Source organism: Ammodytes marinus (assembly GCF_949987685.1).
Source record: "Ammodytes marinus genome assembly, chromosome: 21".
Lineage (NCBI taxonomy): Eukaryota > Metazoa > Chordata > Actinopteri > Uranoscopiformes > Ammodytidae > Ammodytes > Ammodytes marinus.
The window spans coordinates 15,360,824-15,388,239 of record NC_137225.1 but is presented as its reverse complement, the minus strand read 5'-3'; the positions used below and the strand labels follow the sequence as shown (position 1 = coordinate 15,388,239).

The 27,416-nt window shown below is 41.8% G+C and overlaps 2 protein-coding genes across 2 annotated transcripts; both read left to right on the top strand.

The window, feature by feature from the left end:
- Positions 1-441: 441 nt before the first annotated feature.
- Positions 442-10,789, top strand: cdk8 (cyclin dependent kinase 8). The gene is made up of 13 exons (XM_080050409.1): positions 442-870; positions 2,334-2,409; positions 2,823-2,933; positions 4,338-4,478; positions 5,116-5,173; positions 5,265-5,396; positions 5,516-5,659; positions 8,037-8,106; positions 8,304-8,376; positions 8,571-8,668; positions 8,847-8,934; positions 9,053-9,211; positions 9,783-10,789. Exons 1-13 carry the CDS (start codon positions 743-745, stop codon positions 9,906-9,908), a joined length of 1,404 nt encoding a protein of 467 aa, XP_079906535.1. The 5' UTR covers positions 442-742; the 3' UTR covers positions 9,909-10,789.
- Positions 10,790-12,137: 1,348 nt separating this feature from the next.
- Positions 12,138-26,605, top strand: wasf3b (WASP family member 3b). The gene is made up of 9 exons (XM_080050443.1): positions 12,138-12,240; positions 17,516-17,672; positions 21,374-21,508; positions 21,678-21,831; positions 22,692-22,809; positions 23,064-23,245; positions 23,332-23,613; positions 24,787-25,094; positions 25,837-26,605. The coding sequence occupies exons 2-9, from the start codon at positions 17,540-17,542 to the stop codon at positions 25,992-25,994; spliced, it is 1,470 nt and encodes a 489-aa protein (XP_079906569.1). The 5' UTR covers positions 12,138-12,240; positions 17,516-17,539; the 3' UTR covers positions 25,995-26,605.
- Positions 26,606-27,416: the final 811 nt, after the last annotated feature.

The window sequence follows — 27,416 nt, the reverse complement described above, 5'->3', positions numbered from 1 at the left end:
GCACACAGTTATTCTTCATGTTTGTCTTAAAATAAACCCTCATTTTCTAATAAGTTTAGTATTATATTATATTATATTATATTATATTATATTATATTATATTATATTATATTATATTATATTATATTATATTATATTATATTATATGTGATAGGGTATTCTGAGGTAATACAACAAAAACAATGCAGATGTTTCCTAATGCACCTGTATTATAGCATTGAAATATGCCAAAATAGGGCATAATATGTATTTATTTTTCCATCATATGGTTGTTATAGCCTACTTCAATAACCATGTGCGTCAGCTTTTAAATTTTTGACAGAAAGTCAAATCTGCCTATTTTCTGAAGCTCTTTCTCTGCTGCGGAGCTGCTGTCTTCACGACGTTTTACGACAGTGCCGTGTAGGAATACGACGTCGTTACCGAGTGAAGTGCGTCTCTTTGGAGCATATACCGGCCGAGAGAGAGACGTAGCAACAAGAGAAACGAATATATTTCGGGGTCGTTTTTCTCCCACTTGGACTATCTCCGAGCGCCTGATTCCTGTAGTCGGTACGAACAATTTGACCCGAAAACTCGATGTGGACCCTGGGCTGAAGGTAAGAAAGGGCCACGCTGGTGGAAGGCAACTAGCTGAATTACCAAACCGAGCTCACCGGAGTAGCCTAGTTGCCTCCCCAAGTGACGCTCTAGAAAAAAAAGAAGGAAGAAGCGGATATATTCAGCACAAACAGTGTTGAAAATGGACTATGATTTTAAAGTGAAGCTGACCGGCGAAAGAGAGCGTGTCGAGGACCTGTTCGAGTACGAAGGATGCAAAGTGGGAAGAGGCACCTATGGTCATGTGTACAAGGCGAAGAGAAAAGATGGGTGAGTTGATGACCAGCAAGGCCTCTAACCAGTAAACCCTACGCCAGCCCCCTCCCTCTCTGTCAACTAAATATATTTGTATTACATGTCTAGTTTTCTCCCATTATCATTATGCAGACTGGGTTCGCGTGTCTCTGCAGAAGTAGCATGTTGTTGTTTGAGAATGATGTGTAGTAAGAGATCAGTGCATTGAAATTTGCCTGTCAGGATGCTGATGAAGCTTAGTGACATGTGGCTCACTGTTGTGGTTGTGGCTTATGTTGTTGTTCTTGTTAGAGGCATCCATTTTGTCCTGTGCCCTGTTTACTCGGCAGCAGGCATTATTTTATGTAGCCTAGTCATATCAGGAGGCTTTTGCAGGTGATATAGTGAGTGAATATACCTGTAGTATGCAGCAGGTGCAGGAGTGGGCGCTTGGTAGTGGTCTTCACTGGCACTCTTTTCAGGGGAGGGGGTGGGGTGCTATTATCATACTCAGGTAAATTGCTTTGGAACTACCTATATGGATTTTGCCACCACCGACAAAACTTTGAGTGAAAAGTTAATAAACGTTAATTTGGGGAGCAATCTGTCACGCGAAACCAGATGTTTGTGCTTAATGATCTAGTTAAGTATTTCAGAAAAGCTTTTTGTACTAAAACAATGTTTTGATGTGTGTTAATATTAATCTAACATGCCTACGGTGCTTTTCATGCTCCTTTTTTAGTCCTCTTTTAATTTTAACCGCATCCCAACTTTATTGTACATTAGCTTTTAGCTTTATTTCTTATTTATATATTTATTTATTGGCACTTTTAGGCTTAAGTAGGGTCAACTTGAAAGATGAGGACTGAGAGGCAACAAGTCCTCATCTGAACTTGAACCTTAGCCACTCTGCTATATGGTAGTACCATTAATTTCTAAACCATTTATTTCCCCTTTTCGTTCCGTTTCAAATGCAATCCAGTGTGGACCAAAGCAGCTTGAGCTGCTTGAGCTAGGTCCATTATCACAGCCCGGACATACTGGCAGCCCCGAACCGCACAAAAGAGCCCTAAAGTGTTTAAAGATGTTTGTGTTCACTTTGGGAGGGTGCTGTTTTTGAGACTATCTAAGCTGATTTGTGCTGCAGCAGTTGGATGAGGCCTGAGGAGGCACAAAGCATGGGGTTATGAGATGATTTAGGCCAGGGGGAGGGAGAGGATATATACCCGATTCATTCAACTGAGAGCCAGTCCCAGTGCCCTGTTTGTCCCTTGCCAGCTGCCAGACAGTGCCTATTTCCTCTCCTCCTTCAATTGTTTTGGGCCTCAGAGGTGAGCTTGATTACACAAATCTGGAGGTAATGCAACTCGGCCTCTTCTCCGAGTCCCTGTGCCAGCTGCCAAGTGCCCCCCTTTATGTTCCTGTGCAAGCGGCTCTCCGGGGGCTCGCAGTCTGGTCTGGTGTGTTGACGTTACTGCTCTGCCTCTCTCTGTTTGTAGGAAGGATGATAAGGACTACGCCCTGAAGCAGATTGAAGGCACTGGCATCTCCATGTCAGCCTGCAGAGAGATTGCAGTAAGAACCGCTTGGCTTACTCCCTTTTTGTTTTGGTCTCAGTTAAACACCCTAATGCCATAGGTGCTTTATGTCATATCTGAATCACCTTAACAAATTGGATTTTGTTAAGTTTGCAGCAGACATAAAACCAAAAACTAGAAGACATTAATGTAATGCATACAAAGGGAAGACACTATGCAGCTAATATAAATTAAGCCCTCAAAATCAGTACTGTAAACTTCCTATGCTTCAGAAATGTTTTATTTGTTGTATTGCATTGAGTTGTACAGGTAATATTGGCCATTGTAAGCAGTACAGTAGACTACATGCTTTAGCAGTTAACACATGCATTAATTAGTATAAATTGGTTATTTATCGTTAATGATTTCTGCCATGAGAGCGTTTGGTCTGAATGTGTTTGTGTATTGCAGCTGCTGCGGGAGCTGAAGCACCCCAATGTCATCTCACTGCAGAAGGTTTTCCTGTCACACGCAGACCGTAAAGTATGGCTGCTGTTTGACTACGCTGAACACGATCTCTGGGTAAAATACACACATGCAACACACTTGAGCTGCATGGCATGGCTAATCAAACATACAGCAGTTTTGTGTATTGAATATGCTCGGTACCAGAATGCATTTGGTTAAGTTTTGCATTATTAATAGGGTCCGACCGATATTGATTTTGGAGTGCCGATGCCGATTATTTTCAGAGAAAAATTCCGATAACGATTAAAAAAAAAATGTTAATCCCAAAAATATATATTGAAAAAAAAAATACTTTTTTGAACCCTCAAATATATATAACTTTTACTGTCGAAAATGTGTTCAGGGACTTTTTCTTTATTGAAATATGCATTGTCTAAAAAAACTAAGTATTACAAATATGTCTAAATTCAGACATTAAGCATTTTATCTTAATGCACCCAACCCTCTGGAACTCCCTCCCCCCAAACATCAGCATCTCAGACTCAATAAACTCATTCAAAAGTCAACTCAAAACTGACCTCTTTAAGGAAGCATAATGACACCTGACTCCACTTCAAACCTTATTTATATTTTTCTGTATTTTGTTTTCTTTTTCTACATGTATGATTCTCTATAATGAAAGTGTCTTTGAGTGACCTCCAAAAAAGCGCCATATAAATTCTATCAATTATTATTACTAACAGTCAAGTGATGACCAATGCCTCTGCTATTGGTTGCAGAGGGAACTTAATCCAATGTATTACAACACACCTGCTGCTGCTGTAAATAGGCTATAGCCTTAATGCTATGCATTTAGGTTACCTCCAGGGCAGCAATACATTTCACACATGATTGCTTGAAAAAAAAAAAAAAAATCGTCAGAAATCGTTTTTTATATCCTCAATTTGTTTATTACAATAATCATGTACATACTGCAGACTCCCACACATTTAATTGAGCACACATGTAGTTAATAAACGGTACTCTTAGTTCATACTCATAGTTTACGACTTGCTGTTTCTTTACACATTGGTGAGCATTTCCGTTTTCTCAGCACAGACATTCACGCATGGAGAATAACTCGCAGTGCTGATGCCGTTCTCACATCACAATCAGCAACAATCAGTTGTAAAAAAATAAAAATATAATAAAAAGGTGAGTCAAAATGCTGAAAATTATGCATTGTGAGGTCTCATTAAAACACACACAAAGAATAATCAACATTTGATTGTTAAACCTCCAGAGCATTACTCTTGGCAGCGTATCAGAATGGAGTTAAAATGCCATTTTCTGCTATAAAGCTGCAAATGCTCGCATTCCCCTCCCAAAGAAGTGGAAACGCACGCTACAAACATCAGCCTCACCCATCTCGTCTGTCGCTTTGTGACAATACAAACATAGAAGAGTTACACAACATGATGTATTTCACTAAGCATGTACGCACACGCCACAATTCCTTTTTATTTTGTCTTTCCGCAGCACATTATTAAGTTCCACAGAGCCTCCAAGGCCAACAAGAAGCCACTTCAGCTGCCTAGAGGAATGGTGAAGTCTCTGCTCTACCAGATTCTGGATGGCATCCATTACCTCCACGCCAACTGGGTCCTCCACAGAGACCTTGTAAGAGGATTTGGGATGGGAGAGGAAGGGGGGGAGAAATTAGGGACTGCTTTGTAGAGGGGTCAGAACAAGGCTGCAGTCGATGAGACATTGTTAGATTGTTATTGGGCAGAGAATCAGTCCAAGGCTTGTGAAGCTGTGTGGTAATCTTAGCCCGACCTTTTCTACCATGTATGTTGGTCAATGAGGATGTAGAAACAAGTTTAGGTCGACCTTCTCTCCTTGTTCTACAATAATCTGTTATAGTTGATTTGGTGGGAGGTTATTACATAAAAGCTGACATTTGAATTTAAATAATAGTAGTTTACTGTGATCTGAATTGTTTTGTTTTTTAATAAGAACTTAGTTTATTTTTTATTTTATTTTCATTAATAATTGGATTGGACATATATCAGCCATTCACAACCACTGACTAACAAAATGAGATTGAATTGGTAGCCCTTCTGTCTTGTGATGTGCATTGGGTGTATTTGACCACTAGAGGGCAGCAACAATGAGTTTTGATTACACACCATAGTAAGCAACTGGGCTAACCTACTGTATTTGAATCAATCTCAGTTGATTTGTTGTCACTTGAGAAATATGGAACTGTGCAAACATGTTTAAAGTGGTTGGTTTATCTCTTGCCCTCCCTCAGAAACCAGCGAACATATTAGTGATGGGGGAAGGGCCGGAGAGGGGTAGAGTAAAGATTGGTATGTATAAAGTCTCCTTTTTTAAAACACTTTGTTTATTGTTTGAGGTTTGCCCTTAACTTTACTGACAATAATATCTGTTCTGCTGCAGCGGACATGGGGTTTGCCCGTCTCTTCAATTCACCGCTGAAGCCTTTAGCCGATCTGGACCCTGTGGTGGTCACCTTCTGGTACAGAGCACCAGAGCTACTGCTGGGGGCTCGGCACTACACCAAAGCCATCGGTGAGATTTGCACAACGCCGACTTCCCTGTGCAGCCCCCCCCCCCCCCCCCCCCGTGGGACCACATGAAGCCAGTTCTTCTGACTTAGGTGTGCTCTGCTTTTCTTTGTTTTTCATCAGACATCTGGGCGATTGGCTGCATCTTTGCAGAGCTGCTGACGTCTGAGCCCATATTCCACTGTCGCCAGGAGGACATCAAGACCAGCAACCCTTACCACCACGACCAATTGGACCGCATCTTTAATGTTATGGGCTTCCCTGCTGGTGAGCTTGCAATGTTGACAGACACTGGTGAAAATGCTTCATTTGAAGTCATAAATATACACTGATTTCTCAATCATATTCATGAATGGCTTCATAAAGGGGATGCTTTACTTTTGACACTAAGAGAATAAAGGCGTTTTACAAACAATGTTAATTCTGTTAGTGCCACATCAGCAGCGATGCCTTTCCAATGGAAAAATGCTGTGTGAAGAACAAGCATTTTTCCCCTTCTAGCAGAGGCAGATTATTTACTTGGTCTTACTTTTTCCTGTTTCTTTAGGCAGTAATGTGGGCTCTGAGCATCAATCCACTCACAAGATTGACATGCCAAGGCAAAAACCCAGAAACTTTTACTTGCAGGGCTACATTTGGGCCTATATTTTCCAGTTCACTTAAGATGCTTCTGATCTTTTCTCTTTTTTCCTCTCCCACCATCTCTGCTCTAGTTGTGTAACTCACCAGGCTGTCTGATGTATTTTGTTTTGATTCTGCAGGAAACCAAGCATGACACAGGGTTCAACATAACTTTTTTTTCCTACTGGCCCGCCGGGCCAGTGGATCCGAGTTTTACTGGCCCCTTGTATATTTTCACTGGCCCTGCACACACTTTTTTTTTCTTCATAATTTAGTGTCAATAATTATAATACCTGTATTAGAAAAATAAAGAAAGATAACCAGATCTAAAGGGAATATCTATACTGTAACAGTATAGATATTCCCTTTAGATTTGGTTATTTTTCTTTTAGTTAATTATATGAAATGTTGATATTGCTCATACACATAATATAAAACCAGGCAAACATATTGAATTAGAAGCCTACAACTGAAAGTATGTTGAAAGAGTCGGCCAGTATTTTAAAGTCCAGTAGTTTGAAGGTTGTTTTTATTCTTGAATTTGGGCAGTTTAATGAATAGTTCACCTGCAGAAGTCATGTTCAAACATAAAAAATAAATAAGAGATGAAGGTCTGATCATTCTTTGTGGTGTGGTAGGCTGTTTTTATTACTTTCTCTATATGCATTAGGGATGTGAATGTGTCGACCGAATGACCGGTTTTCCACTTTCGCTCAAGTTGACTTTAAAAATAGAATAGAAATCCGAAAATCAGTGGGTTATGCCGTTTTTTTAATGGGAGATTTCACCGTGTATGTGAGTTCACGTCTGGTCGTGAGCGCGCTGCAGCAGTGTCACTTCTCCATGAAGTGTCAGCTTCACATATAAGAGTCCGATGTGGGACCATTTTTTCAAACTATTGATAAAAAACAATGCAGTGCAAAATATGCAGCATAAGTTAAACGCTCGTCTAAGACTATGACGTTAAATCACCTTAGAAACACACAATGCCTTCGTCCGATCACAGCAGCGTTTCACCGTGTGATCTCGCCAGCGAGTGAGCCGCCGCGCAGATGAACTGTGGTTTGTGGCTAAAATAATAACCGGGGATATTCTCCCCGTTAGCGATTTCAATGGGAAAGACTTCCGCGATCTGATTGAATGTCTCGAGCCTGAAAACACAGTGCCAAACTGCGCGACTATAGGAACTGTACAGTGAGCGGAGTCCCTCCGTTCGTTTCTGTCTACAACCGACACAATCACCGGAGACGCATTCACAGCGTTTAAATAACGCCTCTCATTTGTATTACCATTGGGGCTTGGATGCAAATATTGTAACATTACGGCGGCAGATAAAGCAAAAGCGCAGTTATCATTTTCTGCGCGTCAACCTCTGCTGTGGGAAGAAAGAAAGGGGGCAGAGTAAGTCGATTGATTTGTCGACTCGCAGGCGGACGGTAGGCAGCTCTGCCAACGGTGCCTGTCAAAACGCCCACGCATCGGTTGTCCACTGGCCTTTCATTAAAAAATATATTTTATATTAGGTTTATTATATTGAGTCTTAAATAAACACTGCTTTCATTACGACTCAGAACGCGCATTTCAATGAACCATGATGTAGTCTACAAAAAGATACTGAACTGTGATTGGCCAGTCACTGGCCCGGGCGGGACAGTGACTGGCCAATCAACTTGCCCTGCATATGATTTTACTGGCCCCGGGACATCGCCATGTCGAACCCTGTGACAAATGTGGCATTGAAGGAAAATTGTTTTCTCAAGTTTTGAGATAAATTATGCGAATACTTAAAAACTTGCAGACGAGGAACTCATTTTCAGTTTCATAACACAAAACCGACATTAACCTTTTTAAGTCAAAACCAAAACTTCATATCCTCTTGTTGTAACAAGGGGTTGTTTGGAGAGAATCGTCAGCGTCTGTGCTTCAAAAAAAGATTGTAATCTGGACCCTACAACCAAAATAATCTGTTAAAGAGAGGGAGGGTGTGACATGGTGTAATCCTGTCTTTCCCTCATTTTGACAGAGAAAGACTGGGAGGACATCAAAAAGATGCCAGAACACTCAACGCTGATGAAAGACTTTAGGAGGAACACGTGAGTCTGCATCAGCACCGCTGTCCCAGTTTTTCTTAAAGATCAGAAACAAAGTGCTGTGTCTCCTGGCAAAAGACATTTCTTTATGTTGCTGGAACACAGCTCTTGTTTAAGCATGTCATAGCTCAGCATATATGGCACTATATTGTTTCACTGAAAGCATGATATTAATGTAATTTGCTCCTTCTCCATCACAGATACACAAACTGCAGCCTTATAAAGTACATGGAAAAACATAAAGTCAAACCAGACAGCAAAGCATTCCACTTGGTGAGTCTTAATGTCTCTAATAAGGCAACTGCAAATGTAATTTGCAATCATTAAAGGACATCATAGTACTATTATTACAGTGAATCCATGACAGCTGTGCAGCTATGGTTTGGTTCTACATGACAAATGCGTGCTTTGTCTTTATGCTACTTGTTTTGTGATTGAGTCCTAACACTGTGTCGAACTCATTAAAGCTGCAGAAGCTGCTGACCATGGACCCCATCCGTAGAATCACATCTGAGCAGGCCATGCAGGATCCCTACTTTTTGGAGGAGCCCCTGCCCACCTCTGAGTGAGTCACAACACACACATACATACAGTCTACATGGAGTTTTCCATCTTTTGTTGCTCTTTGGCTTGTGTCATGTGACCTTGATGGGATGTCTTGGGATGTCTAATAATATTGAAAATGTCTCTTAGCTATAGTAAGTTGCAAGTCATGTTCAAATGTTTTAAATTTCTTCCCCCAGTGTGTTTGCAGGCTGTCAGATCCCCTACCCCAAGAGGGAGTTTCTGACAGAGGAGGAGCCTGAGGACAAGGCCGACAAAGTACGAAATGCACGTGCCACTTTTCTTATTCCATCAATATATACGGGAGGTAAAGGGGAAACATTGCCAAGATGTAGCAAATACGCAGAAACTTACAACACGTTTATTTTGTTTTTTGTACTATTAGAAGAACCAGCAGCAGCAACAGGGCAACAACCACACGAATGGGGCAGGGCACACTGGTAACCAAGACAACAGCCACGCCCAGGGCCCGCCTCTGAAGAAAGTGCGAGTTGTACCGCCAACCACTACCTCAGGTGGTCTCATCATGACCTCAGACTACCAGGTCTCTCACTCCCCCTATCTCGTCTTCTGGCTCTTACACTGTTTCAGTATTTTCTGAGACTATGAAGTTGAATTGTATTCTCACTCGTGGTAGATTAAGCTTTATTTTTCCCATGTTATTTATACAGCAGTATATGGAAGTATGTATGTAATGTTTGACCTCTTGTATGCACTCAATCCAGCAATCAGCCCTTATTCGTGTCATGTTTTTGTAAATGCAGCTTTTTTGTTTTTTAAGATATTTTGGGGCATTTTGGCCTTTTAATAAACAGTTGTAAAGCTGGAAAAGTGGACAGGGAATATGGGGAGAGAGGGGTTGCCGGCTGGAATCGAATCTGCAACTTTGCGATTTAATGGCATGCACTCTAGGCACTTGGCTACGAAGGCGCTCTTATTTGCACCTTTTTATGGAAAAGTTGGCGGAAAATATTAAACTTTCCTGTTTTTCTCTCTTGTGTTAACTTCGTCATGTAACAACCTCCAAATTTAAACAAAGAGGGCACTGACAATAAAACAAATGAGGTCAAGCTTTGAAGTCAAACCAAAGTGTCCCTTTTTCTTCCTTCCTGCAGCGCTCCAATCCACATGCTGCCTACCAGAACCCTGGACCAAGCACATCACTGCCCCAAAACAGCATGGGATACTCCTCTACCTCCCAACAGCCGCCCCAGTACTCCCACCAGACCCACCGCTACTGAGACAGCCCTCCAATACTTATATACACACACAGACACGTGGACATACAAAGCCCTCACCATGCCCACATGAACAAATGTACTTAAGGATGTGGGGATGTGCAAGGCAAAAAAACCTCCACCCAACCCCTCCCCGCCCACAGAGGGCATCTTTTCTGCAGCAGTGTGTTAGACCAGCCTACACCTCTTCAAGATAAAACAACTTAATCCCAGTATTAGAAACACAGCTAAAGAGCAAAACCTGAGGGGTGAGACACAAGGCGGAAGGATGAGAAGAATGGATCCTGTTGTTGAATCCAACCCGTTTCTGTTGCTGAGACGTGATCAAAGCAGCCAAGAGAAGATGGCTGGGTTTGGTTTAGAGGGGGGCAGATTTGAATGTGTTGTCATATGATATCCTGCCCTCTTCTTCTCCACCTGTCTCACACCTCCACCTTCGCCCTACCCTTTTCCCGTTGAAAGCTTGGATGAGACTGAAAGCTGCTATGTGACTGCCAGCGGTGACCCATTCCCAGTCCGACCATCCTCCTGTCCGTTTTTATTTTGTGCGTGTATAGCCCTGTGAGGGCCTAAGCTTAGGACTGAACTGAGATGCTGTGAAGCATGCTGGGAGGAAGTGGAGCCCCCGAAGCTGTGGTGTTGAGGGTTTTACAGAAAGGAGAAAAAAAAAATGTAGTAGTTAATTTAATCTGTTTTCATGGTTTTATTTTCATGGAAAGAGTGGCGAAGCAGCCTGCGCGCTCAGCTGCTGTGGGTAAGCCTTACAACATCATGACAAAACCAACCAATCGCATGGAGGATGGCAGATGGAACATGCATTGTACTGTATTGTATTGAAATATTTTACATGAAGAAAGTATCCTGACAATAAAAGTGGAAACGTTTATTCTGTTATTTTAGCAGTGTGTACACGCAAGCAACTATTAACCTTTTACAGTTCAAAAGTTCCTTCTCTTTTATTTCCTTTTTCTAATTCACGGTTTTAAACTTTTCCTTGAGAATTCACGCAAATAGCATCAGCTGGCAAACATTTCTGGAAGAATCAATGGCTATATGGTCCCATCAATATTTGCGCATGTGACAATATATCACAAAGATCACGAAAAGGTAATTTTAAAATGTTTTCTTTACTTATGACACTTAGCCAGCAGACGTTAAGCCTTAGGTTTACTTCAGTAAATGCGCTGCATGACTTGCAAGAAATGATCTTTATTATAACCTCATCTGATAATTATGTTTTTGATTCATCAATTCTTCACTTTGTCTTTAAAACATCAGATAATAGTGTGAAATGACCATAACAGTTTCCCATAACACAAGTTGATGTCTGATCAAGGGCAAAAAAATAAATAAATAAAATAAATATTCAAATTACATTAATAGGAAACAGGAAGGCAGGAAATTGACATTGTAACTAGAGAATAGTTCACATTTTTTGCTTTAAAGATAATAATCAAATTTGCTGAACTGCCCCACTTTATTACACGTAGACGTAGTCACATGTGTGCTTTATTATTCATGGCTGAATCAATTATAAATGTTAAACTGACAACTGTATATCAAATGCAGGCTGTGGCTTTCCCCCTTCCCCAGGACTCTTAACTGCATTTGCAATAATGGCACTCCCTTTCCCTTTCTAATGAACTGTTTGGAGGCTATTCTCTGTTCCCTGTCCCTGCTTTGACGGTCATCTCCCTTGTTTTGGTCCAAAATGCACCTGGTAAAGTAAAGCTCATATCTATCTATAGTTAGTCCTCTCATTGAACCTATTCCTGCAGGATGCTGGCCCAGCTATTTCAGTCTGTTATACGTACAATACAACCCCAGTCTTTCTCAGCATCACTGCTCCAAACATGTTACAAACCCCCTATAAAACCTTTCCAGCTTGCAAATATTGTTTTGCTAATACTGCGTATTAAGGTAGATATTCGCGTGCACAGATTCTCCACATGCCCCAAATTAATTAAAGCACATATAATAATCTTGACAAGGAATGGGACACATTTGTGAAGAAATGAAAAGCCCGTTAAGCTCTTCAGCAACGCCCAACTGTAGCCCCGCCTTCTCCATTCGCAAAACCCCTCTCGAGCTGGGGAGTCTCCCTGTCAATCATTCCAATCCAAGGATTTCATTGAATGATGAGAACGTCCATCATGTGTTAAAGCCCCATTTTGCAGATTTGATTGGAGGATGCGCCCGGTGGGCGTGTCCCCGTCCTCAAAGGCTTTTTCGCCGGAGTGGCCAGACGGGCTGGGGGACACAGGATGGAAGCGCTAATAGGAGTGTCTAACGGGACATGCGGACGGACTGATTTCTTCTAATATTTCAAGTGCTGGTGAGGGCCTTACGATACTTTTTATATAAATTATTACAACGATTAATGACATTTTGTCTGAGTGGTGCAATGTGTGTGGCTATTTCTGTTTGACTGTGGTATCATTTGTACAAACTAAGAAGTCGACTGGACATTAGCTAGCTAACCAAGTGGTCAGTTGGAGAGGACCCCCAGTTGAGGATATCAATCGGACCCTCCGTACACGAAACCTGCCTTTACAAAAATACTATTTTTACCGATGCTGGGTAACTTTGACCAGCAAATGTATGTTCGATTGTACAGCTTTGTGTTAATCAGTTTATTAGGCATCTAGACATTAAAACGGCAGGTTTCATTTAAGATTAAAACCGGCGGAAATTGACGGGAACCGAGGTTGATGAACAGATGTGGGTCAGTCCTTCGTTAACGGGAAGCGACGGTGCGGAACAGTGATTGATCGCGGTTGCCATTAGTTCACGGCTGTGTACGTGTGTGTTTCTGTGACTGTGCGTGTATCAGCCATAGACTTTATTTAAAAGGTATTATAATCCTGTGGTGGGGGAGAGAGAAAGGAAGTGTGTGAGTGTGTAGTAAAATTGGGATTGGATTTTTAAATCATGAAACATCAGAATAGCACAATTTAAATAGCCTAACTTTATTCTGAAATTAAAATAAAGTGTTTTCTGTTATGACATGTAAATGACGGAAACGTTATTATAGATACAAATAGGCTATAATGGAGGCTTGCCTCATACTTATAGTATACAGTTGGCTCTATAACCAATATCTGCAAATATTCACTTCAAATGAATAAATCGACTACATTTTAGATGTATATGATTGAGTCTTTGAATTCAAAGTGAAACATAATATTGCTTCCTTAATTGACCACGAAATGTGTTGTTTTTATTACTTGATTAGTTACTTAAATCTGAATCCATTAATTGACCAACTGCTGAATGAATCAGCTAATGTATCATCATTGGGATTATGATAAATGGGGTCATGTTTTCATTAACTTGTCGGTAAGAATAATCCTGCAGTTACTCAGCAGATTTTAGGGCTGGGTGGTATGGTTGATGATGCTACATATTTTAAAGTATCAATTTGTATCACATTATATTGAATGCATATTTACATACATTTTCAAAATAATCAATATTTTGATGCATAATGATGACTTCAGTCACACATTTTTGTTTATTTGTCTAATGACAGTTTGCTGAGTGATTCATTTGGACAAGACACATTTGTTTAGAGATAGGATGATAATATTTTAGCATCAGGTTAAGATTTTACCTAGTCAATAAACAATAATATTGATTTATGGCATAAAAGATATGTCATAGTGGCTTCATAAAATAAGGTTTAGGTTAGGCAAGCTCCCCTGCCCTTCTGTGTAGAGTAGAGGCACAGTACGTTTCACCACAGATGCACCTGAGTAACACTTGGATGAGGAGACGCTCCTGAGCACGCGCAGTGTCACAGCAGAAATAGTTTTTTACGTCATATTTAGGGCAGTGTGACCTGACGTAATCCAGGCTGCATTATTCATAACGTCAGAACAAGCAAAACAGCCTCGACACAAGAAGCTGTACTCGGCTCATAAATTGGTAATGACTCCCCTTTCAGATCTTAATGGAGTTTTCACATCTGTAGTAAATGCCTCTTCTCTCTCTCTTCTCTCTCTGTCTCTCTCTCTCTCTCTCTGTGTGTCTCTCTCTCTCTGTGCGTTGGTGTAGAGATGTGGAGTCACTGTGAAAGTGTGTTTCACCCTGAGAAATGCAGCCTGAATGTCACCCGCCTTAAGGGGGATCAAAGACATTTTGTTGCTGCCGATGGGACTGTTTTACAGGCTGCTAATAGGACATGTGAGAGGCTGCCTGGCATGTTGTTGGTTGTAATAAACTCAGCCTTCGAAGACATGCTCAAAAGGAAGCATGAGAATTTGAATCCATGTTTGAGAGCTTATGGTGCTGTGGGTGAGATGGGCATACTCATGTGTCAGGCTTTACTCTCCCTTTCCTGCCCCTGTCTTTCTCCCAGAGTGAGCGGACTAGCACGAAGGAGGAGTGCTCACTTGCTACGCTTTGAATTGCAAGAGTACAGGGGCCTTAAAGAAGGTCGAAGAGGAGGAGGAGGAAGAGGGAGGGGGGGGAGGATGCATGGGAGAGCTAGCACTGTTGCCGTGTGAACGAAGCTCTATTGTCCCGGGAACCTTTCAGTGGCTTCCCCGAGGTCCCTGTTCATACCCCTCCCCCTACCCCGATGCACTCTTTCTCCCCCAGACACACATAAACACACACACACACACACACACACACACACACACACACACACACACACACACACACACACACACACACAAAGATAGGGCTGCTCGATTATGGCAAAAATCATGATCGCAATTATTTTGATTGATATTGAGATCACGATTATCCAACACAATAATATCACTCATGGTCATCACCTACATTGACTTTGGAAACATACTTTTAATAACTTGTTTTGAAATGTATTGGAAAAGCCTTCTTTGTAACAGATTTCTTTGAATTGAAATATACTGTAGTTCAAGTGTAAAATAAAAACATGACCCGGCTCCAAAGGCTTGACCTGTCATTAACACATTATCTTGTAAAAGTCTGTTGTCTAATTTTAATTGTTGTTGGAAGACAACATTGTAATTCCAATTAAAAATTCAATTAATTGCACAGCCCTACACACAGACACACACATAGTATGTCCACAGCCTGTCTCTCTCCTGTCCTGTCCCACTTGATGTCTATCTGGTGCACCCCCCTCTCTGCCTACACTTTCCCCTCATTTCTCACAAGCAGACGAGGCCCCATGCCCCTCCCTCCCTCCTCTCCGCTCGCCCCCCAGTCCCTCATTATTTCGCCTCATTGATGTGATTGTCATGCCAGACCGACAGCAAAAGCAAAAACATGCAATCTTCTCATTTGCATCACCTCCTTCCTATCCAAACGCTATACAAGCGGCACAGTGTATTCCAAAATGTTTAATGCGGACAGCTGAATCCAAGAGGCTGCTTCGCCCCAGACGTTATTGACTGCATTCTTTACTGTCCTTTGCAGCAGCACATGAGGGTGTAATTTTACCCTTTGTTTTGTCTTATTGGCGTGGGGCTGTTTGTTGGGGTTTGCTGGGGGGTCGCTAGCTGAGAAAACGGGGGCCAGACGAGGACTCTGCTTGTGGGAATTAGCCTCAGTGAGCAGAAGTGTCTCTTTTCAGTCTTGGGGCAGCTGTAATGACACAATCTGTAATTACAGTAGTTTCCAGCTGTGCCACTGATAGCCAGCCACTGCTACTTGCTTTGTAGGTGATTTAATGCTGTAAAGATGTAACCCCACCTTTTGCATTTGGAATTCTGAGATAATTATTCAAATATATACTGTATATATAATTATTAAGCCACTTGGAATCGAATCAAATCCAAGTTTATTCATGAAGCCCCCCTCATCTGTCTCCCCCCCTCGACCCCCCCACCCAACAAACACACACAAAATACATGGGAGTAAGTAGATTAATAAAACAGTAAATTAAATTAGTAATATATACCAATATGGCGAAAGAGAGAAAAGGATATATAAATAAAAATAGACTAGATACACATAGATTTACATTCAAATTGATTAATTAGAATTCAATTAAAAGCATAATTTAAAGGAAGGTCTTAAGTTTACCTTTTAAAAATATAAACATCGAAGATCTACGTTTTGTAGTTGTGATGTGTTAATACACATCACATCACAAGTATTTTAAAATCATCACTCTTATTCCATCAATCTTATTTCCAATCAAATCAAACTTCTTGTGATCATAAATGAATAATTGCAAAGTCCAGCAAATATGAGCTGTATTCCCAGTACCTGTCAGCTATTATTAGCCTTCTTTCATTCTGCCAGATCTCCTGTGTCTCTCCAAGCTGCCTTTTCTCTGAAGTCATTTATTTTCTTTCTCTTTTTCTTGGCGTAGCAGCACAGTAAACACTGTGTAAACTCTAATTAAGAGTGAATCATCAGATTGGCCAATCTATAAATTGGCCAATCTAAAAATTTTGTGAGAAGGGCTCTGGTTGGAAGTGGGTGCTGGCATGTTTCCATCTGTGGCCCTGTGCGTCCTGGTGGTTGCTCCTTTAACCATAGCCGTATTGTATATTGTTCTGGCCAAGTGTTTGGACAGGAAGGAGAGATGTGACACAGGCTGGACCAGGAAACAGGAGTCAGGCCCAGGCCCGCACAAACAGGAAGCAGGAAGAAGCTCCGATAAGATGGCCGCTCTGATGCTTTGAGTAATTGTCTGTAGTCCTTTTGAACTACATAGAGTGTGTTGTGCTTGATCAACGCCAACGAGGGGTTTAATTTAGACAGTTAAGTTCAGAGTTTACACTGTAAGTTATCTGGAGAAAGTGGTGAAGCTGTCGGTATCTTTGTGTGCTTCAGGTGTTTGTGATATCTTCAATTTTGGTTCTATGTCATTTATGTCAATTCCCATTTGCAGAGCTCTTTCGTTTGCCCTGCTTTTTGGTGTTTGGCTGACCATATCAATGAATCACTGTTTGTGTCAGGATTCCAGCTGGGCCAGTGATAAGCCGGCCTGGGATTAGCTAGCGTGCTGTATTTTACTATCCCTAATGCTTTTAATCTCTCTGCTGGTGGGCCCAAGTCTCACTGTCAGTTGGCTGACCACCAACTCACTCATGTCTTCTTTACAAAACAACACACCGAAACTGGACAGAAAAACCGAAACACTGACGGTTAAATGCTTCCACGAGGCACATACTTGCCGAATGGTGAAAGTGCAGTGGTGGTAGGCAAAGGTAAAGCTCCTAAGAAGCTACAATATGGTTGAAGGTCACTGCGACTTGACAATATTAAAGTGTCAGTTACTTATGAGCCCCAAAATTTCATCAGTTCACCCATGAGTGTGAGTTTGTGCCAAACATGACGAAAATCCCTCAAAGTGTTCTTGAGATACTGTGTTCAAGAATATATGAGGTCACAGTGACGTTGACCTTTGACCCCAAAAATCAAATCAGTTCACCATTGGGTCATAATGTTCATTTTTGACTAAACTGCATTATTATATAATGATTAATAAGTCACACGTAATATCTAGCCCCTTATCCACCGCCACGGGGGATTGGCTGCCTTGCTCATGGACCGCCAACTGCGTCTTCTGTGCCAGTTTCTCTACCACAGACGTTCTCTCTTAGCAGGCCACCTGTAACAATAACACTGACTGTGTGCATTCTCTGCCCCTTGTTTCCCTGCAGAGTGTGTCGGTGTGAGGCCTCGCCATGCCGCTGGTCAAGAGGAACATCGAGCCCCGTCACCTCTGCCGTGGGGAGCTCCCAGAGGGCATCGACAACGAGCTGGAATGTGTGATGAACAACACGCTCTCCTCCATCATCCGTCAGCTCAGCAGCCTGAGTAAGACACACACTCACATAGATCAACACAGTGTAGCATTTTACAAAAAGATATTAGCTTCTTTAAGCCTGAAAAACACAAATATGGGATTTTATCTGACAATAAAATCAGACTGAAGCGGCATCATCCTCAGGCTATGATACAAACCTCAGTATGACGACTGTCCATGATCTGTGTAGCCTCTTTGTGGCAGCACAGGATCACATGCTTTCATCATTAATCCCGAAGCTGTGATTGATTTAGGCGTTGTCATGGCTACAGGCCCTGGGGGTCACTGGGCTAGCAGCAGAATTACAGCGGCCACGCTCTGGAACATGGAGGGTTGAAATGTAATCCTTTTAGATAGCTCTGCAAAAAGGATTGTGTCCGGACAGCTGTGTGTGTGTCTGTGTGTGTGCGTGTGTGTGTGTGTGTGTGTGTGTGTGTGTGTGTGTGTGTGTTAACTGCGTTTCTTTTCAGAACTATTTTACATTGATTGTCATGCTCACTGTAAAAATTTATTAGAGTTATTACAGCATCAAGTGTATCCATCTCCCATTCCCTTATCCAAATCCTAGCCTGTCATCATTTTAACAGTCACACTTCGCCAATTTATCCTCAGCTGCACCCACATTCCCTCTCACACAAACTGTGCTGAGAGTTCAGACTGAATTTCATCAGCAACAATTTGAGACCAATTATTTTTCCTGCTCTACTTTTTGACCCAGTCGTTTCCATTCTCCGTCTGTCTCTTTCGTATTGTGTCAAGTTCCAGCGTTGGGAGTGGGCCTTTCAACAGCAGCTGTGGGGGCTATATATAAATGCCTACACGGGCCTGGAGGGTTGCATCTACAGACTACATACACTGTGTGTGCATGTTTGTTTGTGTGTGTGTGTGTGTGTGTGTGTGTGTGTGTGTGTGTGTGTGTGTGTGTGTGTGTGTGTGTGTGTGTGTGTGTGTGTGCAAGTGGACCATAAGAATCCTCAGTCGGGGTCAAAGTTGGCTGAGCTCACAGCATGCCGGATTCGTGATTCTTCCTTCCTCTAAATATTTTTCCTGCAGCCTTTCCTGTCAGCAGGAGGGACACAAATAGCCCTTAGTGTGTGTTATGCCATACCACCTTTTTACACACACTGTTCTATTACTGAAAAAGGTTCATAGAGCAGCGCTGAACCTTCATCAGATGGTTTTTAACCTGTTGAAATCCAAAGGGGGGATTTTTTAATCCTAGTCTCTCCATTTCAGTATGCTGAGTTAAGCAATAAAAAAGAAAGAAAAAAAGAAGCCTTTTGCACTGATTAGTCCTGGGGTAAGACCCCCAGAGCCTAGAGTTTATAGCTCTATTAACTGTGGACTACCCGTGTCCGACTTCCTCCTTTTGCCCTAAATCCCATTCCAGAGCAGGGCCATCCCATCCCTTCAGGTTAGTTGTATTATAAGAGCAGACACCAAAAGTGCTTGTTTTGATCATATGTTTTAAATGAACAACATCTGGACCAGGACCAGTAACGACATGAGCACATGTACCGAACACCATTGGTTATCATTTTGCTTGATCGGGAATCTAAACAACCAATGTGCATTAGATCAAAGGATATATATAGGGGAGAACGGGGGAATCTGAGGCATTGGGTAATGTGAGCCACCCCCTGTATCTAGGCAACGGAAAACATTTGTGGTCATGTGAGATATATGTTTTCAAGGCCCTCTCATTTCCCCATGGCCCTGAAAGAGAGGACCTCATGGTGCTGTGGTAAGCATGTTTTCTTCACCAAAATAGGTATTTTGCATGTAAAAGTCAATTTTCTTGCTGTCAACTTAATCAACTGTTGTGCCAAAGCAAATGTATTCACGTAGAAAAACTTTTATCATACGTGTTGATGAACTACCAACATATGAAACCATGTGATGCTGATAACTGAAGATTAGCCTGAAATGCTAAGAGAGGTAGTTTTTTCTCAAATTGTGGTGGTGGGGGAAAGTGAGCCAAATGCTGTGGGGGAAAGTGAGCCACTGTCTCACTTTCCCCCACCATGAGGCACAAGTTAAGTTTAGTCTTAAACATATTTTAATGTAATATTACATAACATATGTTTTATATTAATGTCATACACATTGTAGAAAAGCCATCATGCCAAGGAAATACACCAGGAAGACAACCTGGGGCAACAACACGGAAAGAGCACCTTCTCATCTTTCCCTGTACCCTTCAGGGCTGGAATGTAGAGTAGGCCTAGTTGTAGAGTATGACAGGCTGATGTTATAATCCAGTTGGGTCTTCTCCTGTGTTCTGAGTCCCAGGCTGTTCTCACTGGTTCTGTTTTTTTTTTCCTATGCTTTGACCCCCAGACACTAGCTGGCTCTAAGGGTCCTGTGTTCTGACCCCCAGACTGTGTTCTAATCTAACTGGTTCTATCTTTCATTTGAATCTCATTAAAACCTTTTGAATTATAATATGTTGTATTTGATTTTGTTCAGAGTTACTTTCAAGTGTTTAGAAAATTTGCTTTGCTTAATTGACCAAACCCCATCATTCTTTTACTAGTCCGACATTAGTTCTGGAATGTGTGGCTAGCTTTCATGATTCTTACACAGTAAGAATCATGAAAGCTAGCCACAAAATTCTGCTAATGCCCATATGTGTTGTTATGGTAGTTTCAGAGTGGAAAAAGTAAGTGGATCAGTTTACCCCACAGCTGGGGTAAAGTGAGCCACATGACAACTTTTTTTAAAACAATCATATTTTCACTGCCCTTTGTCTTGAATAAATTCTGCTAATGCTCATTTCGAGGAAACATCCTGAATTAATGGGAAATGTGTAAATTTGAGTGATAAATCATTTTAGCTCCCTTAGAGGGGAGCAAATGTAAAAAGTGGCTCAGATTACCCCGTTCTCCCCTATATATTTTTTTAAAGATATTTTTTTATGGCATTTTTATGCTTTTTTTATTGATAGTGCAGTGAGACAGAGGTGAAATGGGGCAGAGAGGGGAGTGACATGCAGAGAACGACCGCGGGCGGGAATCGAACCCGGGTCTGCTGCTGGGCCCGGCCCGGGGGGGGACGCCCTACCCACTGAGCTAAGGGTGCCCCCCAGATCAGAGGATATTTGAATTAATTTGCTCACATGGCAACTTTTAGTCTTTAAGTCATGGCAGCCAGCAATGGCACGTGTACTGTCCTTTCATTGATAGTCATGGGTTAATAAATATGGATATGGTTTATTAACCGATTTTCTTCTTGTAAACAATGTCCTTGGAGTGAGAAATGTTCACATATTCCTATTTTAGTCCAAGAACAGCAACACTAGAATAAGGTGATTACAAGCATTGATTAAAGGCCCATTAAAGTCAGCCTTGACGTAGAGGAGTGTATTCTATCATTTTCCCTGTAAAATGTATATATGGCTTTGAACTGTCAACCCTGAGATCAACAGTATCTAGTAATAACATTCTTAAATAAGTTTAAAAACATCTAAAGGGGATTTAGCAGAAGTTCTGTACTCGGTGCGTATTTATTTATTAATGAGGAATGTTGCGGTATGGAGTAATTTCCTGCACAGACTCTCAAGACTCTAGTTTCAAATTGTTTCACATTACCATTGTATTGATCGGACTTCAGGCTCTGTGGGGATTGATTTGGCTCCAGATAACGATTACAGGTCTCCTTCTTCTTTTGTTCAATTTTCCTGTCTCTGTCTCTTTCTGCTGTTCCTTTCCAGGTAGACACGCCGAGGATATATTTGGAGAGCTTTTTAAAGAGGCCAACACCTTCTATCTGCGTGCCAACTCTCTCCAGGACCGCATTGACCGGCTGGCCGTCAAGGTCACACAGCTGGACTCCACCGTGGAGGAAGGTGGGTCGGATGTTTTCCTAAAGGCACAGCAATCCACCCCTCAATGTCCAAGTGTAGTCAGTCTCATATGTTTTCTGCCTTTTTCTACACACTGAAAGTCTTCTTTTTCGCCCAGGTTCCATTGTTTAATTGTGTATTTTGTCCTCTCTTCCTCTTTTTATGTTCTCAGTTTCCCTACAAGACATCAACATGAGGAAAGCCTTCAAGAGCTCCACCACTCAGGACCAGCAGGTGGTGTCAAAGAGCAGCGTGCCCAATCCGGTCAGAGAGATGGCCAATCTGAGTGACAAGCCCCCGCCACTCAGTATCCTGTCAATGTACAGGTTTGTGATGTTGTCGCATACACACTCATCAAACACTCAGACCTTTCAGCCATTTCAAGTCCCTTTTCTCTTTTTTTAAAGTCCCTTTTCAATCAAAAGTTTATTTTTAGTATATGAGACAAACAAATCATATGTGTGTACACAATGTAGTTTTAAGATGTAAAAGACAAAGCAATCTTCTTATTTTTTTTTAAGATTGACATGCTTTACATGCTTTATTGACAGATAGAAAGACAGACATGAAATTGTGGATGTGAGGGGGATGACATGAAGAAACGACCCAGGCCGGACTCGAACCTGTGTGTGTGTGTGTGTGCGTGTGCGTGTGCGTGTGCGTGTGCGTGTGTGGGCCATGAGCAGACCCAAAGCAATCTTCGATTAAATAGTTTTTTTATTCAAAATGTGAAATGGTGTGTTATACTTGACCTACATTCACAGCGAAACAGCACATTTGGTTCTATGTCCAACTGCTATTTGGTAGCAGCTTTTATCCAGTGTGCTTCCCGGTACTTTGGGTGCATTACGTATTTAGCACATCTTGTTCCAGTGGAAATCCAACCCCTTACCCTCACTACATAGCACACTTTTCTTAAGTCTCTCTGTCTCGCTGCTTTATCGCTCTCTCCTTGTGTCAAATATCCAGGATCATAATGTCACCCTTGTATTTCCATCAGCCTCCTCCACTTTTGCAATATTCATATCTTCAGGTTTTATACCCAACTTAGTCTTCCAACAGGGATATGCTAAGACAAAAACACTTCACCTTTTCTGTCTCCTCCTTCTGTATAAGCAATGTACTTCATACAGGTTTCTATACAAAGACATCTGTGCACCCGTATGACCTTTTGGTGTTTCTGTAGGGATGACCACAAGGACGCTCTCAAGTTCTACACCGATCCCTCGTACTTCTTCGACCTGTGGAAGGAGAAGATGCTGCAGGACACAGAGGATAAGAGGAAAGAGAAGAGGAAGCAGAAGGTACTATCATTCCCAATGAGTATCTCACATATCATGTTATGGTTCATTATATTGTAATGATAATGTCTCTTTTGGTCAAAAACAATGGTGATATTCTGTCCTATGTAATGCAAGCTTTTCCAACTCAAAATTTGTGACCAAATGTTATTCACAGTTTAGTTTTATATTTGAATAGCAGTCCTTAAATGTTCCATTCAAACAAAACCATACAAAACATAAGTAGCCTTAATGCTCTCTTTCTCCTTCACTTTTAGGAGCAGAAGCGTGATGTGGATGGGACGTTACAGAGGGAGGTGAAAAAGGTCCGAAAGGCGAGGAACCGTCGGCAGGAGTGGAACATGTTGGCTCTGGATAAAGAGCTGAGGCCGGACCATCGACACACCATACACCGAGACCGAGGGGCTTCCTCCGAGGGCTCAATGTCACCAGAGAACAGGTTAGGTCTCTTATGTATCCCCATTTCTCTAGGGAACATTATATTTGCCTTATTACTTAGTTAAAAAATTATTGTGTCTCTATCAGGGGTCACGGGCCGGATCTTCACCACTATCCCAACTCTATGAACCATGCGGGCCACGCCCACACTTACTCTGGCCCGCCACCCAGTGTGTTGGCTGCCCAGATGGCCGCGGCGGGGCACGGCCCCCGTGGAGGAGGGGGTGACCACGACGGCAGAGGCAGGAATATGATGGCCTATCAGGGTGGGACTCTGGGCCGGGCACACCACCACCACGTCCCAATGCCTCCTCCGCCCACCGAGGTTATGAACGGTGGCTCCATGTCCCTCCCACCAATGGACTACAGGTAAACATTCAAGCCAGAGTTTTTTAGGGGAAACACTTTTATAACATGCGCTTAATGTTTTTCCACGCTGTCTATATATATCTTAATTTATGTTTATATTCTATTTTTCTTCACTACTTTTTTAGAATTGGCCTCAATTTTCTGACAATTTAGTTGTTTTTTTATGTACACTTTTCTTGATCTTTGCCAACTATGAGTACCAAAACATTACATACCGACATATTTAAACATTCACCACATCACTTCCCCCGCTGTTTCTGCGCCCCTCTATGTGTGGGATTAATTTCTTTATATGTGCCCATAATTCATTTTGTTTGAGTTATTTAGTTTGGGGGCATAAACTGCTCGATAGAAAATCAATTATTATTTGAGCCAGTTGTCCACACTGTAGAAGTAATTCTTCAGTATTTTTAAGTTGATGTAGTATCATGTATACCAATAGCCTGGAAATCCAGACCCTGATATCTTGAACGATAGAGGGTCTGGCCACGATCAATAGTAATTTCCAACTCAAATGCCACTGCACGCAGTTGGATAGCACTACAACCAATCAGAGCGATGCACAAGGTGACGTATTAAGCCCTGTTCGTTTAGCGAACAGCTGTTAAACTGTTAAATTAAACGTTTGCCATGGTCGGTCGGCAAAACAGAACATTCCACTTACTTGCTAATGAAAGATTTGAGTGCCGTCTTCCAAATCGTAAAGGGTCGAGGCCAAAGCAGTCTCAAACTCACACAACATATCCGCAGCCATCTTTGATGTTTACTATCACAGCTTCAACATCACATGCACGTCACTGTCGTCATCCGGTTACGTCTGCCCCAGAGCACCATACAAAGGGCTCTGGCGCGCCCATATTAGATAGAACCAATTGAAACGTGATTCTGGATTTCTGGACTTTCTGAAAAAGCTTCAATGGAGAGTGTCCAGACCAACAGGCGCAGCAAATATAATTTACCAGCGCCTAGTGGCAGGTCTGGGAATGCCAGGCTAGTATACCAAGCCATCACAGACTCATACTTGAGGCCAGGTCTGAGTCCACTGAACTGTGAGCTAATGCTGCCACCTGCTGGGTCAGTGTATTAATGATTGACGAATCCTGACGGCAAACAAAGTACAAACTACTATATTTTGTTTTTTAACTCTCTCCTTCATTTTCCTCTGTCTTGTAGTATGGATGGCTATGCCAACACCGGTCCCCCTCCCCCTCCTGCAGCCCCTCTCATCCCTTCTGCCCAGACTGCCTTTGCCTCCCCTCCCGGGGGTCCGATGTCTCCTGGGCTCTCAGCTGGTGGCTACACTCTGCCTCCACCACCTGTATCTGGGGCCCATGCTGCCCCACCCCCACCTGGTCCTCCACCTCCTCCCCTTTCAGCTGGGGCCTCCTACTTCACAGCCCACAAGATGTCCTCCTCTGCACCCGCTGAGACCACAGTGGTCAACGATGCGCGCAGTGATCTGCTGTCTGCTATACGTATGGGTAAGAGCTGTAGTGTATGTGTGTGTCCATAAAGACATGTCATTTGAATGTACATGTGTATCTTCTTTAGAACAATATGGCTTTTTTCCCCTACCTTTTAAATAGATAGACAATAGAAAATGCAATCGCACTCACCTATACATAAACATAATGCATATAAATAAAGTAAGTATAATCAAGAGAAAAAGAGCATTTTATGTCAAAGTGAATATTGATCTCTACAAAGTCATGGAAATCATAAATGTGAATTGTGTCACTGACAGCAAATGGTCTATATTTATTAAGAGGCTTAAACTAACATTTCAGAAATTCCCAGTGTGTTGCACCTAAGAACAATATCTAAGGAAAATGTAATTAATCACAATAATCCTCTTGTTATATAATCGGAATCACACATCATACATCGTATTTTCAAGTCCAGTTTAAACCTATTATGTATGAAGTAGATACTCCAACTGAATAATCCATCTGAAATGTCATTGTAATCTTTAATTACACTGCATTACTCAATGTATTCATTACGTCGGTAGGACAAAGTTTACCCAGGGCGCAGCTTTTACAACTCAACATTTACATATGTGGAAAAGTTATCTGTGATTTGTAAAAACTAAAAAAAAAACTAAAATCTTTAATTAAGGAAATAACTTAGATAAGGCTACTTTTGATACTTCTGTTGTGTCAACCCTGTGAGTAATTGTGTCAGTTTTTTGAACAAGGCTTTACATCCGATGTGTTCCTGTAGGCATCCAGTTGAAGAAGGTGCAGGAGCAGCAGGAGCAGCAGGCTAAGAGGGAGCCGGTCGCAAATGACGTGGCGACCATCCTGTCACGACGCATCGCTGTGGAATACTCTGACTCCGAGGACGACTCCGAGTTGGAGGAGAACGACTGGTCGGATTAACATACATTTAAAAAAGTAAATAAAATAGGATAATCACTCTCGAGATACACAACACTATAAGACACTCAATCAAGAATGCCCACTGTAAGGCAACCAAGGTTGTCACACACACACACACACACACACACACACACACACACAATCACATGCTGTCGGTTGATATAAGCTGAATGGTCCAAAACTGGAAATGTGGGGGTGTATTCAAGATGCAGAATCACTGTAAAGACACTAGTAATATACTGTAATGCTGATCACTGAAACACTAACATTTAATGTAAAACTATATATATATTTCAAAGCATTGTGAATACACCCCAGTGGATGTTTCTCTACCTGTTATAACACTATAGACGCCCTGTGTATGAAGGGGCTTAATTCATGTATAGTCGGAGCTTGAGAGCGCTAATGCTAGTAGAAACTTTCCTCTTGAGCTAACCAATGTACTTGTCTTTTTTTAACGTTTTTACTGAGGCAAGTTTTTAACACGACACTAGCTGTAAATGAAGGAGAAATGGCCGAGCTCAGTGGAAACTGCGGTCGTTGATAATGGCTTCAGCCCGCCGAGGGGTTGAATGGGGAAAGGAACTGAAGTATGGCAGTGAAGCTGGATAACAGGGCGATATGTAAAAAGTCTTATTGATCATAAATGTGATAATTGATTGAGCCATCTGCGTCACTTGCGTGTGTGGGGGGTGGGGGGGGGATCATGTATATGCCAGTGTAAGCTCTGTAACCTTTGACCCAGAGAAAAATAAAATGATGAATGAAGGATCATGGCTGGGCGGAGATGTCTCTTTACTGATCCACTGTTGTCCTAGAGATGACACATACCTGGCTTTAAAACTTCAGTTTCCATGGTAACAGTACAGCTAAGAAGGGGGTTACCAGGGAAACAGAAGAGTGTGAAAAGGGGCTGAACAAATTAGTCAAGGCAAGAGTTTTATGCACAGCACATGTTTGTTTTAATACAAAATTAACAAGATCTCTCAATAGAGTGAACTAACCAAAGCAATAAAAAGTACAACTAACACCTTGGAAAAATAGACACCACGTTCACACAAATGTTTTTACAATATCTCAGTTAAGTTAGTGCATGTTGATTATCGTTTATACATTTCATTTTGCAGATACTTAATTTTTGTGCCATTTTCATCCCCCCCCCCCAAAAAAAATAAAGTGCATTTCACATTAAAAACTATGCATACGTCTGCACAAGATGCTGTAACTGTGGCATCCCCAACCCAAAAACACGCGCACATTCACAGGCCCTTGAGTGTTTCGATATTTAGCTCTAGATTAGTAACCATCAGAAAGACAAAACAGCCTATCGTCGGCTACACATTAAAAAAAAAAAACAGAAGAACAGTCGCTGTGTACACATCTTATGTACCCATTACTCTATGAAACGATTCAGTGGATTAA

Excerpts from the sequence above, each read along its gene's own strand:
- cdk8 (XM_080050409.1), top strand. The coding sequence starts at position 743 with ATGGACTATGATTTTAAAGTGAAGCTGACCGGCGAAAGAGAGCGTGTC. Across the intron at positions 5,174-5,264 it reads GAGGGGTAGAGTAAAGATTG|CGGACATGGGGTTTGCCCGT; the intron begins GTATGTATAAAG and ends GTTCTGCTGCAG. Across the intron at positions 8,935-9,052 it reads AGGCCGACAAAGTACGAAAT|AAGAACCAGCAGCAGCAACA; the intron begins GCACGTGCCACT and ends TTGTACTATTAG.
- wasf3b (XM_080050443.1), top strand. The coding sequence starts at position 17,540 with ATGCCGCTGGTCAAGAGGAACATCGAGCCCCGTCACCTCTGCCGTGGG. Across the intron at positions 17,673-21,373 it reads CCGTCAGCTCAGCAGCCTGA|GTAGACACGCCGAGGATATA; the intron begins GTAAGACACACA and ends GTTCCTTTCCAG. Across the intron at positions 23,614-24,786 it reads CTCCCACCAATGGACTACAG|TATGGATGGCTATGCCAACA; the intron begins GTAAACATTCAA and ends TCTGTCTTGTAG.